Genomic DNA, 19,614 nt, shown 5'->3' on the forward strand with positions numbered 1-19,614 from the left:
CTGTTGTTTCTTGACTTTTTAATCATCACCATTCTAACTGGTGTGAGATGGTATCTCATTGTGGTTTTGATTTGCATTTCTCTGATGGCCAGTGATGATGAGCATTTTTTCATGTGTCTGTTGGCTGCATAAATGTCTTCTTTTGAGAAGTGTCTGTTCATATCGTTTGCCCACTTTTTGATGGGGCTGTTTGATTTTTTCTTGTAAATTTGTTTAAGTTCTTTGTAGATTCTGGATATTAGCCCTTTATCAGATGGGTAGATTGCAAAAATTCTCTCCCATTCTGTAGGTTGCCTGTTCACTCTGATGGTAGTTTCTTGTGCTGTGCAGAAGCTCTTTAGTTTAATTAGATCCCATTTGTCAATTATGGCTTTTGTTGCCATTGTTTTTGGTGTTTTAGTCATGAAGTCCTTGCCATGCCTATGTCCTGAATGGTAGTGCCTAGGTTTTCTTCTAGGGTTTTTATGGTTTTAGGTCTAACATTTAAGGCTTTAATCCATCTTGAATTAATTTTTGTATAAGGTGTAAGGGAGGGATCCAGTTTCAGCTTTCTACATATGTCTAGTCAGTTTTCCCAGCACCATTTATTAAATAGGGAATCCTTTCCCCATTTGTTTTTGTCAGGTTTGTCAAAGATCTGTTGGTTGTAGGTGTGTGGTATTATTTCTGAGGCCTCTGTTCTTTTCCATTGGTCTATATCTCTGTTTTGGTACCAGTACTATGCTGTTTTGGTTTCTGTAGCTTGTAGTATAGTTTGAAGTCAGGTAGCATGATGCCTCCAGCTTTGTTCTTTTTGCTCAGGATTGACTTGGCATTGCAGGCTCCTTTTTGGTTCCATATAAATTTTAAAGTAGTTTTTTTCCAATTCTTTGAAGAACGTCATTGATAGCTTGATGGGGATGGCATTGAATCTATAAATTACCTTGGGCAGTATGGCCATTTTCACGGTATTGATTCTCCCTATTCATGAGAATGTAATGTTGTTCCCTTTGTGTCCTCTTTTATTTTGTTGAGCAGTGGTTTGTAGTTCTCCTTGAAGAGGTCCTTCACAACCCTTATAAGTTGGTTTCCTAGGTATTTTATTCTCTTTGTAGCAATTGTGAATGGCAGTTCACTCATGATTTGGCTCTCTGTTTGTCTGTTACTGGTATATAGGAATGCTTGTGACTTTTGCACATTGATTTTGTATCCTGCTGAAGTTGCTTATCAGCTTAAGGAGATTTGGGGCTGAGATGATGAAGTTTTGTAAATATGCAATCACGTCATCTGCAAACAGGGACAATTCGACTTCCTCTTTTCCTAATTGAATACCCTTTATTTCTTTCTCCTGGCTGATTGCCCTGGCCAGAACTTCCAACACTATGTTGAATAGGAGTGGTCAGAGAGGGCACCTCTGTCTTGTGCCAGTTTTCAAAGGGAATGCTTCCAGTTTTTGCCCCTTCAGTATGATATTGGCTGTGGGCTTGTCATAAATAGCTCTTATTATTTTGTGATACATTCCATCAATACCTAGTTTATTGAGACTTTTTAGCATGAGGCACTGTTGAATTTTGTCAAAGGCATTTTCTGCATCTATTGAGATAATCATGTGGTTTTTGTCTTTGATTCTGTTTACGTGATGGATTATGTTTATTGATTTGCGTATGTTGTACCAGCCTTGCATCCCAGAGATGAAGCCAACTTGATCATCGTGGATAAGCTTTTGATGTGCTGCTGTATTCAGTTTGCCAGTATTTTATTGAGGATTTTTGCATCGATGTTCATCAGGGATATTGGTCTTTTTTTGTTATGTCTCTGCCAGGCTTTGGTATCAGGATGATGCTGGCCTCATAAAATGAGTTAGAGAGGATTCCCTCTTTTTCTATTGATTGGAGTAGTTTCAGAAGGAATGGTACCAGCCCCTCTTTATACCTCTGGTAGAATTCGGCTGTAAATTCGTCTGGTCCTGTACTTTTTTTCTTTGGTAGGCTATGAATTATTGCCTCAATTTCAGAGCCTGGTATTGGTCTATTCAGGGATTCAACTTCTTCGTGGTTTAGTTTTACGAGAGTGTATGTGTCCAGGAATGTATCCGTTTCTTCTAGATTTTCTAGTTTATTTGCATAGCGGTATTTATAGTATTCGCTGATGGTGGTTTGTATTTTTGTGAGATTGGTGGTGATATCCGCTTTACCATTTTTTATTGTGTCTATTTGATTCTTCTCTCTTTTAGTCTTTATTAGTCCTGCTAGCGGTCTATCAATTTTGTTGAGCTTTTCAGAAAACCAGCTCCTGGATTCATTGATTTTTTTGAAGCGTTTTTCTTGAGTCTATCTCCTTCAGTTCTGCTCTGATCTTAGTTATTTCTTGCTTCTGCTAGCTTTTGAATTTGTTTGCTCTTGCTTCTCTAGTTCTTCTAATTGTGATGTTAGGGTGTCAGTTTTAAATCTTTCCTGCTTTCTCTTGTGGGCATTTAGTGCTATAAATTCCCCTCTACACACTGCTTCAAATGTGTCCCAGAGATTCTGGTACATTGTGTCTTTGTTCTCATTGGTTTCAAAGAACATATTTATTCCTGCCTTCATTTCATTATTTACCCAGTAGTCATTCAGGAGCAGCTTCTTCAGTTTCCATGTAGTTGTGCAGTTTTGGTGAGTTTCTTAATCCTGAGTTCTAATTTGATTGCACTGTGGTCTGAGAGACAGTTTGTTGTGATTTCTTTTACATTTGATGAGGAGAGCTTTACTTCAAACTATGTAGTCAATTTTGGAATAAGTGTGATGTGGTGCTGAGAAGAATGTATATTCTGTTGATTTGGGGTGGAGAGTTCTGTAGATGTCTATTAGGTCCACTTGGTGCAAAGCTGAGTTCAAGTCCTGGATATACTTGTTAACCTTCTGTCTCATTGCTCTGTATAATATTGACAGTGGGGTGTTGAGGTCTCCCATTATTATTGTGTGTCTAAGTCTCCTTGTAGTTCTCTAAGGACTTGGTTTATGAATCTGGGTGCATATATGTTTAGGTATTGGGTGCATATATGTTTAGGGTAGCTAGCTCTTCTTGTGGAATTGATCCCTTTACCATTATGTAATGGCCTTCTTTGTCTCTTGATCTTTTTTGGCTTAAAGTCTATTTTATCAGAAAGTAGGATTACAACCCTTGCTTTTTTTTTTTTTTTTTTTGCTTTCCATTTGCTTGGTAGATCTTCCTCCATCCCTTTATTTTGAGCTTATGTGTGTCTCTGCACGTGAGATGGGTCTCCTGAATACTGCACACTGATGGGTCTTGACTCTTTATCCAATTTGCCAGTCTGTGTCTTTTAATTGGAGCATTTAGCCCATTTACATTTAAGGCTAATATAGTTATGTGTGAATTTGATCCTGTCATTATGATGTTGGCTGGTTATTTTGCCCATTAGTTGATGCAGTTTCTTCCTAGCATCGATGTTCTTTACAATTTGGCATGTTTTTGCAGTGACTGGTACCGGTTGTTCCTTTCCATGTTTAGTGCTTCCTTCAGGAGCTCTGGTAAGGCAGGCCTGGTGGTGCAAAATCTCTCGGCATTTCCTTGTCTGTAAAGGATTTTATTTCTCCTTCATTTATGAAGGTTAGTTTGGCCGGATTTGAAATTCTGGGTTGAAAATGCTTTTCTTTAAGAATGTTGAATATTGGCCCCTATTCTCTTCTGGCTTGTCGAGTTTCAGCTGAGAGATCTGCTGTTAGTCTGATGGGCTTTCCTTTGTGGGTAACCCGACCTTTCTCTCTGGCTGTCCTTAACATTTTTTCCTTCATTTCAACCTTGGTGAATCTGACAATTATGTGTCTTTGGGTTGCTCTTCTCAAGGAGTATCTTTGTGGTGTTCTCTGTATTTCCTGAATTTGAATGTTGGCCGGCTTGCTAGGTTGGGGAAGTTCTCCTGGATAATATCCTGAAGAGGGTTTTCCAACTTGGTTCCATTATCCCTGTCACTTTGAGGTACACCAATCAAATGTAGATTTGGCCTTTTCACATAGTCCCATATTTCTTGGAGGCTTTGTTCATTTCTTTTTACTCTTTTTTCCTCTAAACTTCTCTTCTTGCTTCATTTCATTAATTTGATCTTCAATCACTGATACCCTTTCTTCCACTTGATCCAATCAGCTATTGAAGCTTGTGCATGTACCACGTAGTTCTCATGCCATGGTTTTCAGCCCCATCAGGTCATTTAAGGTCTTCTCTACACTATTTGTTCTAGTTAGTCATTCATCTAGTCATTTTTCAAGGTTTTCAGATTCTTTGCAATGGGTTCAAACATCCTTCTTTAGCTCAGAGAAGTTTGTTACTACTGACCTTCTGAAGCCTTCTTCTACCAGCTCATCAAAGTCATTCTCCATCCAGCTTTGATCCATTGCTGGTGAGGAGCTGCAATCCTTTGGAGGAGAAAAGGCACTCTGCTTTTTAGAATTTTCAGCTTTTCTGCTCTGGTTTCTCCCCATCTTTATGGTTTTATCTACCTTTGGTCTTTGATGATGGTGATCTACTGATGGGGCTTTAGTGTGGATATCCTTTCTGTTGATGTTGATGCTATTGCTTTCTGTTTGTTAGTTTTCCTCCTAACAGTCAGGTCCCTTAGCTGCAGGTCTATTGGAGTTTGCTGGAGGTCCACTCCAGACCCTGTTTTCCTGGGTATCACCAGCAGAGGCTGCAGAACAGCAAATATTGTAGAAGAGCAAATATTGCTGCCTGATCCTCTGGAAGCTTCATCCCAGAGGGGCACCCAGCTATATGAGGTGTCAGTCAGCCCCTACTGGGAGGTGTCTCCCAGTTAGGCTACACAGGTGTCAGGGACCCACTTCAGGAGGCAGTCTGTCCGTTCTCAGAGCTCAAACACCATGCTGGGAGAACCACTACTCTCTTCAAAGTTGTCAGACAAGGACGTTTAAGCCTCCAGAACTTTCTGCTGCTTTTTGTTCAGCTATGCCCTGCCCCCAGAGGTGAAGTCTACAGAGGCAGGCAGGCCTCCTTGAGCTGTGGGCTCCACCCAGTTTGAACTTCTCGGCTGCTTTGTTTACCTACTCAAACCTCAGCACTGGCAGATGCTCCTCCCCTAGACTGGCTGCCACCTTGCAGTTCGATCTCAGACTGCTCCGTGGGCATGGGACACTGAGCCAGGCGCTGGATATGATCTCCTGGTGTGCTGTTTGCTAAGACAGTTGGAAAAGCACAGTATTAGGGTGAGAGTGTCCCAATTTTCCAGGTACTGTCTGTCACGGCTTCCCTTGGCTAGGAAAGGGAATTCCCGGACCCCTTGCCCTTCCCAGGTGAGGCAATGCCCCGATCTGCTTCAGCTCGCCCTCTGTGGGCTGCATCCACTGTCCAACCAGTCCCCTTGAGATGAACCATGTACTTTAGTTGGAAATGCAGAAATCACCCATCTTCTGTGTTGATCATGCTGGGAGCTGTAGACTGGAGCTGTTGCTATTCGGTCATCTTGTAATGCCTGCAGTTTATTTTTAATACCAACTTTCCAAATTTCAAGAACTCCCTATTTACATCAGCAAGATTCAATTGTAATCAAAGAGTTTTAGTATTAATATCTTGTGTCTGCTATGAAATTACAAAATCTATTTGACACTCAAGAACAAGATGTTACTGATTGTCCTCAGTCAGCTCCCCCTGAGGAGAACTAGTGGAGAATCCTGTCTCTACTGTCTCATGGAGTGGAGAAGAATGGGAAATAGAACAACAGGAATTTAAAAAGTGGGAAAATACCAATTTTACATATAACCAAATATTTTCTTTAAAATTTACCAAAAATTGCTAAGCCCTAAGATGTATTCAACATGTTATGCCAGAAATGATCAATTGTCTGGCTGTTTTGCTCAATAAATTTCAACAAATGTAGGCAAGGAAGGAGGATTCCATTCTCCTTTTCCTTTTGTCCCAATTTTTTACTCACAGAGTCCTTGAACATCCTCATTTTCCTGTTGCTTATGAGAGTGAAGGCTGTGTGAGGTGACAGGAACATAAACAGGGGTGCTGACCTGGCATACTGTTTCACACCTATACACTCAGCATGTTGGGAGGCCATGTCAGGTGAGTGGCTTGAGCCCATGGGGTTGACAACAGGCTGTGCAACATGGTGAAGTACCAATGCTATGAAAAATATAAAAATTAGCCATGCTTAGTGACATGCACCTGTCGTCCCAGACAGAGTCTTCAGAAGCATACTCTGACCTGATTCCTCCAACAGCCTCCTCTTCTGCAGTCTCAGAGACACTGCTGAGCTGCTCCCAAGACAAGCAGGGCATGTGAGCAGCTGGGACACCCCAGCAGAGAGATTTCTGTTCAGGGCTATACCACTGTGGGAGGAAGCTCTCTACTTTGCATGCAGTAATAAAACCCAACATCCTCAGCCTCCACCCTGCTGATTTCCAGTGTGAAATCAGTGCCTGACCCACTGCCACTGAACCTGTCTGGGACTCCAGAGGCCCGGTAGGAAACAAAATAGATCAGGAGCTGTGGAGACTGGCCTGGCTTCTGCAGGTACCAATACAAATAGGTGAATCCATGATCACTATCCATGAGGCTCTGACTAGACCTGCAGGAGATGGAGGCCGGCTCTCCAAGGGTGACAGGCAGGGAGAGTGGAATCTGGGTCATCCCAATGTTCTCACTGGATCCTGAAATAATAACAGAGAAGTGCATGGTTATATAGATCACTATGAGCAACTTTCATGATTTCCCTTAAGATTTTTATTTAGTTACATATTTTTTAAAATTTTGATTTATATCATTAAAAGTAGACTTTCTAAAATTAATCCAATATTTATTAGCCAGCAGGGAACCCTCTATTTTCAAGATCTTAATCAGAGCACTGGTCATTGTTCCTGGGAGGTGATTCATACTTATTCCTGACACAAAAATATGAATTCTGTTTTCTGGAGCATAGACCATGTGCCTGTACACATGGTTGAAATAAATATAGGAAGCTGTGGAGCCACCAGAACTCACCCTCTCTCCCTATTTTCCCACCTCATTTTAATCCTATCCTTACTAGGGACCCAGAGCATTAACAGCCCCAGGAGTTGAGCAGGGAGCCTCATTGTGAGAAGGTGACCTGTTGAGTCCTGATCAGTCAAGGTGAGGCTAGAGCTGAGCTTTTATCTCAGACTCGAAAGGGAAGAACCTCCCTAGGGTACAATATGCAAATCACCTGGTGGGTGCAGCAGTGTGGAAAAGGTTGATGGGGCAGGTGGAAGGTCTCTTCTGTGAACAATATGACATAAAATGTTTGTTGGAGTAAAACAAACATAGTTCAAATCAAGTTTGCCTGTGGTCAAGGGAAGAAGGCTCTGACTGTGAAAGTTGGGACCTTGGGCAGGGACACATTGTGTAGTGCATGCCATACTGAGAAAGCACAAGGACCCTGACAATGTGGAAATGTGTTTCTAGGATGCATCTCTGGGAGGTGAATGCCGTCCTGCATGGCTCCCTCCCAGTCCATCTAGAGAAGAAAACAGCCCCATTCCCACAAGCACTGATGGGCAGAGGGCCTGCAAATAAAAAGTGCTCCTAAGCCAGTTCAAGTGTTTCCTGGTATATGCTGTTTCCAGGATAAAGGCTCAAGATCTTGCAGTGCAAGTGTTAGAATCTCCCCTTCCCTGGGATCTGGAAAGTAGGCCCCAAAAGAAAGCTCTGTCCAAGGGCCTCACAGAGAGAATAGTGTGGGTCTTTACGTTTAGAACCAAGAGCCCAGCATAAGTAAGAGGAAAAGGCACAAGAATGTTATGCCTCAGACAGTGAATATAAAATTCCTAGTGACCAACTTTTCAATCTAGGATAATCCCATCATAATCATCTCACATATACAAGATTAACCAGCAGAATCGCATAGGTAAGAATTTCCTTGGTTAATGATACAGACCAATAAGAAATAACATTGCATTATGCTTTTCCTAGTGGTGCTTAGGAAAACTCTCCTCACACAGTCTCCCTAGTCATGTGGGATCAGGTCCTATCAGGGCTTCCAGGTTCTTGCCAACCCTGAGTGAGACCTGAATCACCCCCAGCCTAGATGTGGTGCAGCCACAGCCCTAAGTCTGCAGTTGAGAAGGAAATTTTCTATATGAGAAGAGCAAGGACTGCATCTACAGTTTCATGTCTTAGAGTTATCTGTACCTGAAATTGACATTTTTATGGTTTCATGTAAAGATGCTCACAGCTCAGGGATGTGAGTCTGCCCCACAGCTGATCATTACAAAGGGAAATAATCTTATGTTTCTTCATTTGTTAGTGATGTGCTTATTATTTAATTGAACATCTCCTGAATAATGGTGCTGACACCAAACACCATCACAAGGACAGTCACATTTCTGGAAAAAAACAAAAAAATTCCGGGAACAATTGAAAGATTAACTTGGTGTGCCATGTAATCTTGACCAATTTAACAGAAATTTATATTTAATTGCCCAAGAATGCAAACAAATTTAATTCTAGGTAAGATTCCAGAGGAAGGCTTGGTTTAAATATCTTCTGGGAAATCTATGAAAATACATCTTTTACAAGATTGGGAAAAATAATTGAATAGCAATGATATTGATCCTTAAATATTGAACTCCATTGCAATAATGTGGATTAAGGAGATCAAATTGTACTTAAGAAACTGGATTAGAATAAAGGCTCATATTATACTATTGCAATTTTCTTTACTATTTTGTCATTAAATTGAATAACTTTTGTGTATCTGACTTTTTCTTTTCTTATGTTATTAACCAATTCTAATCTGCTTCTAAGTTTTTAAAAAGTCAGACTCCTAATTAATGAAAATAGTGAAAAAAGAAAAGTCAGAGGCAGAAGAAGAAAAAGAAAACACAAAACACAATCAGCCTAACTAAAATACAATGAGATGGTGCATCTTATTGCAAGTTCTTAATAATTATTCTCAAAGAGTGTTAAATGAAGAATCAGTTCTATCTATTATCCAATATGGAAACTTGAATTGCAGGAAAGTGAATAACAGTAAAAAAAATTGTCGTGATTTCTTTTACTATAAGTCAATTCTTGAAAAGGTTATTTTTGCAAAGTATTTTTTAAGATGCTTGAATTTAAGATAGCCTTGCTATTTCCTGTGAAACTTATGCCAAGGTTTTGACAACAGCAGACAAAGCTGGTCACTCCACAGTGGACACAGATCAGAAGGTGACCGAACAACCTCCATTCGGATCTAGGTGTACAGCAGGCCTCTGCCTCTGTTTCTCTAACATGAACCATGGTCACTGGAATGAGGGAGGACTTATACAGGTGAGGTTTATTATTGCTGTGTCTCCTTTTCCTCATGCAGTTAGTTTGGGGTCCATAGAATTGGGAGCAACTGCATTATTCATAAGACTTGGGAAGAGAGTCTTAGAAGTGGAATTGTTTGTGTTCATGACCCTGGAGTCAGTGTTTGGGGTGGACACTGTGATCTGATTTGTAGGGGATTGGAAGGACTTGCGGGCTGAGCAAGGAAAAGAGATGGCCACAGGGGGCAGTCGCACACATGACTTTATTGGGTGAAGCTTTGACAGGTTTGCAGAGACAAGTGCATCCCAGCAGGAATCTATGCAGAGAATAAGGTACCAGGTTGCTTCTCAAAATGGATGGGTCACTGGACAAGGGGCTGTGTGTCTAGGGAACACCACACAGCAGCACAGTGGGGAGCTTCTGGTTTAAGGTTTTCATAACTGGGGTTTATCTTATTGCTGGCAGGTGTGGTTGAAATTTTCTGGACATGCAAAGTAAGTATTTTCTAGAAGATTAAAAACATTCTTCCTTGGGGTGTTTTTAAAATAATTGCATTTAAAATTTGAGTTTGAAACAGGCCATTAAGAAGTAAACACAGTTTTGAAATAAACAACATAGGGGCCAGGACACACAGGTTATCTTTAACTCATTTATACTGTTTCCAATTTTGTAGACTTTGTTCTACAGATGGTATTAGTCCAAATTGTCCAAACCAACACTACCATGGATGAAGTTGAGAAACACAGAGTCCTGTTCCCCTCCTGGGGCCCAATGAAGGTTCTTTTTGATTAAAGGGGAGTTTCTGTTTGGTTGAGAATTAAGACCAAGCCACCCACTGAGCATCCCTTGGTGAAGCTGCAGACCCTGTGACTGGATTCCTGGCTGCAAGGCATCTAGGGTTGAAGCTGTCTGCGTTATCTCACTAACTGTAAACTGTCACTCACTGGAGCATAGATTCACAGATAAATACTCTGGAACACAGAGAGCACAGGGAGTGAAGGCTCCGTGAATGTGTATCTTCTGCTTCTGAGAATCCATCTCTCCAGCACTGGAAAAAACAGGGTTGTTTATAAGTTGCACCTTCAGACCCTGTTCCAGACCTGTCTAAGCTGAATCTGTTTCCAAATGTTTGAAGTATTGTTCTTTACTTTTTCTTGGAAAAAAAATGTCCTTTATAATATGGAGATAGGCAGACATTTAACAAAGACTTTTTATTGACCACCTGGGCCAGGGCCCATCTAGTCAATACACGATAATCTGCCCATTTCATAATCCTTAATTCTCATGTTCGATTAAATTCTGATGAGAAAGGAAAATGGGCTAAAAACTTCATCTTGAAGGAAACATTCATGTTTAATGCACAGAAACTGAAAATGAAGGCTGAGTTCTCCTTCCTCACCAGAGTTGCAAAAGCAGGAGGAAGAGGAGTAAAGCTGAGTCCCCATGTCCCCAAGGGCCTCCTGAGGCTGCTTCTGCTCTCAGAGGGTGGGGAAGGTGGATGAGTCAGCTTGCACTGCCACACCAAAAAAACTGGACCGGATGGCATAAACCACAGAATTTAGTTTTCACATTTCTGGTGCCTGAATATCCCAGATGGATGTCCAGCAGGGTTTGTTTTCTGGTAAAGCCTTCTTCCTGGTTTGCAGATGCCAGCTTCTCACCATGTCTTCACACAGCCTTTCCATAGAGGGGAAAGTGGTTAGAGAGAAAGAAGAAAAAGGAGAGCTCTCTGGATATTGTAGAAACATAAATCCTGCTCGATCAGAGACCCTTCATTATGACCTCAATTGCATCTTAGAGGTCCTAATTTCTACAGTCACATTGAAAATTAGGGTTTCAACATGAATCTGAGGGCACAATTCAGTCCATAGCAGGTGGGACACAGCCAAGGCCATGCTTCCAGTCTCAGAGCATGGGACAGGTTCCACACAATTCAGCACACAGGTGGCTCCTCCCAGGTGCCCTGGTCACAGGGAAGATTTGACTCTAACTCTAGGGCTCCCTGTTGATAATTGGACACCAGCACTCCTACTTTCCCAGTGTTCCTAAGACCGTTGTTTTCTTTTGTTTATTGTGGAGTGCGTTTGCCATCTTCAGGCAGGTCTTTGACATAGCAACTTACAGGACATTTGATTCTGTGATTGTGAAAATTAATTATTGATTAATCATAAATAACAAATTAGACAACACACTGAATCAGAAAAAAAGGAGGGCTGAATTAAGAACTTAAAAGAAGACAGAGTGTCTTAAAAAGACATATTTCTTTCAAACAAGAACAGTTAGAGTCACAGATTTTTTTAACAAATGACTTTTTAGCAGCAATTATGAAATGGTAAATGACAACTTCAGATAGTCTAACATAAATATAAGTTTATGGTCAAAAGTATTTTTAAGAATCTTATAAACACATTTTCAGATTAAAACAAACAAACAATGAATGTGGGTTTATCACCAGATCCACTCAATGGAAAATGTCTCAAGTGTGTGATTGAGTCAAAAGTACATTTGTCACTGATGGAAAGCTCCAGGTTTTATTTGTTTCTATTTTTGTTTTTAGTCCTTAGAAGAAAGCAGCTTTCTCTCCACTCTGTTCCACCTCATGCTGCTGAGGATGACCATGGGGACAGTGACTGTGAGGAAGGAGGAAGGCTGTGTTCTCGGGGTGGTTGTACCTCTGGCCTACCTTTGTGACCTCATGGAGCAGAGCCACCCACACCACTAAGGCCACCTGCCTGCCTCTGCACTGTCATGGCAACAGACATAGAAATCTTGCACATTAAGTCCACCATGTTTTGAGGCTTCTTCACAATAAATTTGATTATGTTCTGATTCTCCTTGTATCTCTCCCTTTCAATTTTTGGAATCACATATTTTTCACTATTTTGACTTGAGAATATAGGCCTTTGGGATATCAGCATTATGTAGGTTGTACATTTGTTTGCTTTACCTAAAAAATATATCTAACCACCTTGAATGGGTTTTGATTTTATCTCTTGTCTCACAGAAAAGCAGAAACTCAAGGTGAGTAGGTGCTGTGAATCACAGGAGGGCTAAAGGTGACTATGGCATTGCTTACCTCGTGCTCTTGCTACTTATATTTTATTTTCTTTCACTGCATTCTGTAATAACATTTAGGCTCAATGATGCATTAATTAGTATTTTTGAATAACATATTAAATGTCTTATGTTTCTTAATTTGTGGGCTCCGGTCTGATAAATATCTATATACATTTTGCCATGGAACTTTTAAACCTAACAGAAATGACAGATTGGAATTTTAATTGTACTTACTACGGAATCCATTATCTTGAAATAAATTATCTCAAGTATCAGGATCTCATTCTATTGATTAATCAGTCTTTTGTGTCTCTACACTGTATTATCACATGTAACAGACATCACTCATTACTCGGATTCTTGTGAATTTATTTCGCAGAAAAATCAGATCATGGATGCAGATTAGTGGTAACACAAGTGGAATTCATGTTAGAAATGGCTGGTTTGGGGATAGTTTTCTACATGATAACACTTGGTCATGTTGGGAAATTGCTATCTTCCCACTTTCCAACATTCTCTCTCCTTTACCACTCACACGAAACTGCCCTCTCTAATATTATGGTGGAGAAAGCACTATTGCTTTTTTAACAGACAGCATTTCTGTTAGGTTTAAAAGTTGCATGGCAAAATGTATACAGATATTTATCAGACCGTAGCCCTCAAATTAAAAAAGCATATAAATTTAGTACACTATTCTCAATGGAATCTATTAAGAGCATAATTTTTCTATGCATTTACAACTAAAAAGAGAAGATTCAGATTCATTTTCAGGAATAAAATAGTGTCATGTAAAAATAATGCATTTTTTCATTTTTTAAATCATTTTCTTATGACCACATAGTACTAAATATTTCTTCTTTAAAATACTATGTCAGTAAAATACTTTTATAATTCTAAGAATTTGAGAAGGAAGTAAAAATCTCATGCAATTCTCCATTTTTCCTGTGGTACATTACGTAAACTTTTTGTTTTCTATCTGAATTATTTTGTTTATTTTCAAAGTCCACTTTTGGAATTGCAAGGACTCCATTTTCGGTCAGGAAAAGGTAACTGAGGCATGCCAAACTATTTTGGCATTATCATCTTATATTTGACATGGGTTTAAAAAATCTGTAAGTGGAAACAAATCAAATATTTTATCTAATTATTCTTAGCCATACTCCCCTGAGGACAGCTGATGTACAAAGCTTTCTCCATCATAATACTAGGGAGAGCAGGCTCGTGTGAGTGGTAAAGGAGAGAGAAAGTTTGGAAAGTGGGAAGATAGCAATTTCCCAACATGGCCAAGTGTTATCATGTATAAAACTATCCCCAAACCAGTCGTTTCTAACATGTATTTCAATTGAGTTACAACTAACCTGCATCCATGATCTGATTGTTCTGCCAAATAAATGGACTCCACAATTGTGGACCAGACAGGGAGGGTGAGGATGAGCTTTCATTCACTCTCCCTTCATCAGAGCTGGTTGTTCTCAGAGCACATGGCCACCTGTGGCAGCTGATGGAGCCTTAACATGTGGGACTGAGGAGCAGCTGAGCCTCTTATGGGCCAGAGTCCTCATCAGCAAACTCTGCCCTGAATTCTCCAACAGCCTCCTCTTCTGCAGCCTGAGAAACTCTGCTGACCTGCTCCCCAGGCAAGCCGTGCATGTGAGCACCCCAGAAGGGAGGTTTTTGTTCGGGGTTGTACCATTGTGCACAGTGCTTCAGACCCATGAGGAAGTAAGACAAAAACCTCCCCTCTACTCTCCTGGTCCGGTGAAGTCACCCCTGCTTGTGGCTCTGACCAAATCTAGCTTGGGGGTGACATCTGTCGTCACATCAACAGCACTGGAGCTCCCACGGACAAGTAAGTCTAACAAAGTCCTACTTTGCTCACATTTCACAGGCAGACATCCCTTGCTCAGGGGTAAAATCTCTCAGTGTTGACATTGAAGAAGGCAAGAGGGGTGGGTTGGGGTTCATCTCAGCCCAGAGACTAGCAGTGACTCAGAGATGCTGCTGGTCTGAGAGTTTTAATATGAGGTTTGGGATATAATAGAGGGATGCAGATGGGAATTGTATTCTGTATGTCAGTAATTGAAAAGTCAATACACTGAAAATAGCATAAAACATGAAATACTTAGGATAAGTATGACAAAAATTATTGTTTTACACACTAGAAGTCATAAAACATTGCTTAGATGCAGGTCTTAAAGAAGACCTGAGTAAATGCAAATATAATCCTTTTTTTTTGAGACGGAGTTTCACTCTTCTTGCCCAGGCTGGAATGTGGAATGCAATGGCATGATCTTGGATCTCAGCTCACTGCAACCTCCACCTCCTGGGTTCAAGCGATTCTCCTGCTTCAGCCTCCCGAGTAGCTGGATTATTGGCATGTGCCACCACGCCCGGCTAATTTTGTATTTTTAGTAGAGACCGGGTTTCTCCATGTTGGTCAGGCTGGTCTCGAACACCTGATCTCAGGTGATCCACCGCCTCGGCCTCCTGAAGTGCTGGGATTACAGGCGTGAGCCAACGTGCCCAGCCCAGATAACCCTTTTTTTTTTTTTTTTTTTTGAGAAGGAGTCTCACTCTGTTGCCCAGGCTGCAGTGCAGTGGCACGATCTCGGCTCACTGCAACCTCTGCCTCCCCAGTTGAGGCAATTCTCCTGCCTCAGCTAGTAGCTGGGACTACAGACATGTACCACCACGCCCACCTAATTTTTTTTTTCCTTGTGGCAACGGGGTTTCACCATGTTAGGTCTTGATCTCTTGACCTTATGATCTGCCTGCCTTGGCCTCTCAAAGTGCTGGGATTACAGGCGTGAGCCACCGTGCCTGGCCCCAGATAACCCTTTTTATGTCAGAGTGTGGAGAACGTTGCTGCAGCAGGCGTGGGATGGGGGATGGCTGGGTTGAGACTGTGCTGTCACCTGCAGTGTGCACCTGAGGTGACATGGCTCTGAACATCACTTTCCCCAGTGAAGGCCCGAGTGACCTATTACTTGCTTCTCAGAATTCAGGAACTAGATGACTCCAGGAGAGTGCACAGTAAGATTTCTGCATATTCTTTCAAGTGATTTCAAGGTCACTGACTCTTTATCCAAGCCTTAAACACAAAATCCACAACCATCATTCTTGTGTAAAGAGACCATTCTTTGTTTTTTTTTTTTTTTTTTTTTTTTTTTGAGATGGAGTCTTGCTCTGTTGCCCAAGCTGGAGTGCAGTGGCGCGATCTCAGCTCACTGCAAGCTCTGCCTCCTGGGTTCACGCCATTATCCTGCCTCAGCCTCCTGAGTAGCTGGGACTACAGGCGCCCGCCACCATGCCCGGCTAATTTTTTGTAGTTTTTAGTAGAAATGGGGTTTCACCGTGTTAGCCAGGATGGTCTCGATCTCCTGACCTTGTGATCCGCCCACCTCAGCCTCCCAAAGTGCTGGGATTACAGGCATGAGCCACCATGCCTGGCCCTAAAGAGACCATTCTAACAAAATTGCATATCACCTCCCTCCTTGCCTTAGCATGTTCCAGAGTGAGGACATATCTCTCCAACACATGAGAATATTGGTGATCTCATGTTGGCAGTTTCTAAAAAAGCTGAACACACTCTTAGCCTACAATTCAGAACCCTAGCTGAACTGAATATACTTCTAGCTATTTAACTAAATGAGCTACATGTGCCACACAAGACCCTGTACCCAAATGCTTATAGCTACTCTAATCATGATTGTCAAAGCTTGAAAACAACCAATGTGTCCTCAATAGGCAAATGGATCCACAAGCCTTTGTAACCCATAAAATGAACTATTATTCTACTGTAAGAAGGAGGTACCGGGGCACAAAAGAATATGCAGAAAGCTACATGCATATTGCTAAATGACAGAAGCCAGTCTGAAAAGATGGAAATTTTGATGGTGGTGGTGGTGTAGGGGGCAGGAGCCTTGGGAACCAGTGCCTGCCTAGAGTCCACATGACTCCCACATTTACCAGAGGGTGCTGTGGGCCACGCACCTGCTTAAGGCTCCTCAGCTGAGAGCCCCCTTTTTCTTGCTTCATGAAGGTGTTGCTGTGCCCTCTCTGGGGTGAAAGTCTTTCTTCTTCTATAGTTTTTCTTTTCCTCAGCTGTAGTTCAGACTGAGGTCAAAGGAGGGGCTTGCACAGTCTCCAGAAATGGGGAAGATTTACATGGAGTCCCCCACCCTGAGGATCAGTGTGATGAATAAGAGGTGATGGCGGGCTCAGTGCTGGTTATGGACTCAGGCAGCAGAGCCTGGGGCATCTCCACTGGCCTGGGCTCCATGGATCCTCACTTTCTTCACACATTGCACAGGTGGCTGCCTGCAGAGAATTCAAGGGAGGCTCCTGGATGTCACCTGCGATGATGACCTCTCCCTCCTCTCTGGGAAGCAGGCCTGATCTGTCCTCACTGTTCTCTGTATTGTTCCCTTCTTGCACGGTCTTGGTAGGAGGATGTGTTCACTCAGTCCCACTCTGTGTCATGGTCTCTGGGACAAAAGAACACCATCTTCGGCACCTGGAGCAGTGGTAGCATTGAGAGCAAATATGTGCATTGGTGACATCAGTGCCTGGGCAGTGCCCCCACCACCATAATCTACAATGATAACAAAAGACTCTTCAGTGTTACGCATTGGTTCTCTGGCTCCAGCAGCTCCATCCAACTCTGCCTCCCTGACCATCTCTGGGCTGCAGTCTGAGGATGAGGTCAACTACTGCTGTCATTCTTGTGATAGCAGTGGTAATCACACAGTTCTCCAGACCCATGGGGAAGTGATACAGAAACTCCCCAGAGTGACCCCACCCTGGCTCAGCTCTCAGCCTGCCCCTATCAGCTCTCTCCAATTTCCTGCCTGAATGCTGGAGGTGGACTTGTCTACTCATGACTTCCCCAATTTCTCTCCAAAAATACCAAATCTCCCTCTGTATCTTTATGAGTTATCTTCTGATACATTTACTATCAAGCCTCTCCTCTTCCCTGGGTACAAGTCAAACAACATGGCCTCCCTCACCACTTCTGGGCTGAAGCCTGGGGACTGTGCTGATTTTTATTGTTTATCACAGGACAGGAACCTTGAGGACTGCATTGTGTGGGGGCCCATGGGGAAATGAGATACAAACCTGTGAGCTCCTCCAACCTATTCACTGCACTGAATCCTGTAATCCCAGCATTTTGGGAGGCTGAGGCGGCCGGATCACGAGGTTAGGAGATCGAGACCATCTTGGCTAACACGGTGAAATCCCATCTCTACTAAAAATACAAAAAAAAAAAAAAGAATTAGCCAGGCGTGGTGGCGGGCGCCTGTAGTCCAGCTACTCAGGAGGCTGAGGCAGGAGAATGGCGTGAACCCAGGAGGTGGAGCTTGCAGTGAGCCGAGATTGTGCCACAGCACTCCAGCCTGGGTGACAGAGCGAGACTCCATCTAAAAAAAAACAAAAACAAAACAAAACAAAAAACCAAACAAAACAAAACAAAAAACCTCCCTTCCTCTATCTGGACTTTGCTCAGTTACCCCTGCTGGTGGCTCTGGCAAGTGGAGCTCGGGGTGACTTTTATTGTGAGCCCCTGATTTTCATCAGAAGAATAGATCTGACAATGCTTATCTTTTTTCCTTAAGTTTAACTTTTTAGGCTGATGCATTGTTCTTATGTCCTTACTTCATTCACCTTGCCCAGGCAGAAATTTTTGCCTGGAGATTAAAACAAACACACAAGAAACCAATCCAACAAAAACAAAAACAAAACCACCACCACCACAACAACAAAAACATTGCATGGGATTCGCTGGTGGAATTCAAAGGGGTTGATCCCATCCATGCCCAATCAGAGTCCAGGAGTGACTCACAAATGCTCTGCCCTGAGAACTTCAATATGGTTTTAATGATGCCACACCAACGTGCAGAGGGAATTGCATTCTATGTACTTGCAATGAACCATCGAATAACAGAAAAGCAATAGCATTTATAATAACATCAATATAAAATGCTTAATAAGAAAATGAGAAAAAAATCAATGTCTTATAACCTGAAAATAACAAAACATTACAACAGAAATAAAAGAAATATTAAATAAATAATGTTTTCCCAGTTTATTTTTTCTGTATTCCCATTTGTGTTTTCAAACAGTCAATATGCTTGAGACAACAGCTCATTCCATTTTTTAAAATAGATTGACTCCAAGGTCTTCCTATAAAATATGTTTGCAGTGAATGATAAGGTAGACATTTCAACAAAGAAATTGAATTTTTTAAAGGCATCAGTGACACATCCCCCTGGGTTAATCCTAATCAATTTTCATATGCCCTGTTTCTGAGAAATGGGTGAGTAACATGTTGGTTTTAAAATCCAGAAGGTCATTTTTTTTCAGATGTGTAATAAAGAGGAGCCAAGGCATGACAGCTTCAGTCAGGGAAGAGGGCGGAGCAGGTCCAGGACGTGCTGCTCTGTGGCTGACGGACAGAGTGTGGGTGCAGCAGGCCGGAAGCTGGCTGCTGGGCTCAGACTGCTGTCAACTACAGCGTGCACCTGGGTGACATGGTTCTGATTGTCCCCCACCCCCCATGAAGGACCCTGAGACCTCTTAGCTACTGCTCAAAATTCAGGACATAGAGGGCCTTTTCTAAGAAAGGGTGCAGGGTAATTTTAGGATCACTAACTCCACTTCCAAAGGCTTAAAAGTGGAACTCACGTCCATGATTTCTTATGCAGTGAATATGATAACCTTTCTCACAATATTATAGATCACCTCCATTCCTTGCCTTGGCCTGTCCCATACAGACTGGGCATATGTTTCTGCACACATGAGGTGTGTTGGGCCGATCTTGTGAGGTTATGCAGAGTGAATAGTCTTGCATGTCGGGGAATCTCTTATTCCTTGACCTGTGCTTCCTGTCACTGACTCTCAGGGTCTTTGTGGGACCTAGGGTCCACGATTCATTGATCTGCCTATATTTATCACAGACTGTTTCATAGAACAGAATCCAGAAAAGAGCCAGAAAAATCAGATGGGAATGCAGAGTTGTATGAAGGATCCTGTCCTTTGCTCTGTGAGCAGAACTGTAAAAAGATTTGAGGTAGTTCTGCCTTCTCTTTGGGTCTTAAGAAGCAGGACTATGGGTGTCCCCATCTTGCCTTGGGTCCCCTCTTCCTCACTGTCCTGACACACGACCCAGGCACAGGCTCCTGAGGTCCCTGTGGGTCTCTCTCCCAGCTCTGCCCACCACACAGTGGACCCTGCTCTGTGCTTGTAGGTCTCTGTGTGTCTCCCAGCTGGTCTGGCCTCCTGCTGGGGCTCAGCCCTCAGAACTGAAGCAATGTC

General features: G+C 42.2%; 1 gene segment (V, D, J or C); it reads right to left on the bottom strand.

The window, feature by feature from the left end:
- Positions 1-5,294: 5,294 nt before the first annotated feature.
- Positions 5,295-7,064, bottom strand: LOC115834307. The segment is given in 2 exon segments: positions 5,295-6,641; positions 7,016-7,064. Coding segments are annotated over 2 exon segments (378 nt in total).
- Between the last annotated feature and the right edge of the window lie 12,550 nt (positions 7,065-19,614).

Source organism: Nomascus leucogenys, unplaced genomic scaffold, assembly GCF_006542625.1.
Source record: "Nomascus leucogenys isolate Asia unplaced genomic scaffold, Asia_NLE_v1 000650F_19615_qpd_obj, whole genome shotgun sequence".
NCBI classification, from domain to species: domain Eukaryota; kingdom Metazoa; phylum Chordata; class Mammalia; order Primates; family Hylobatidae; genus Nomascus; species Nomascus leucogenys.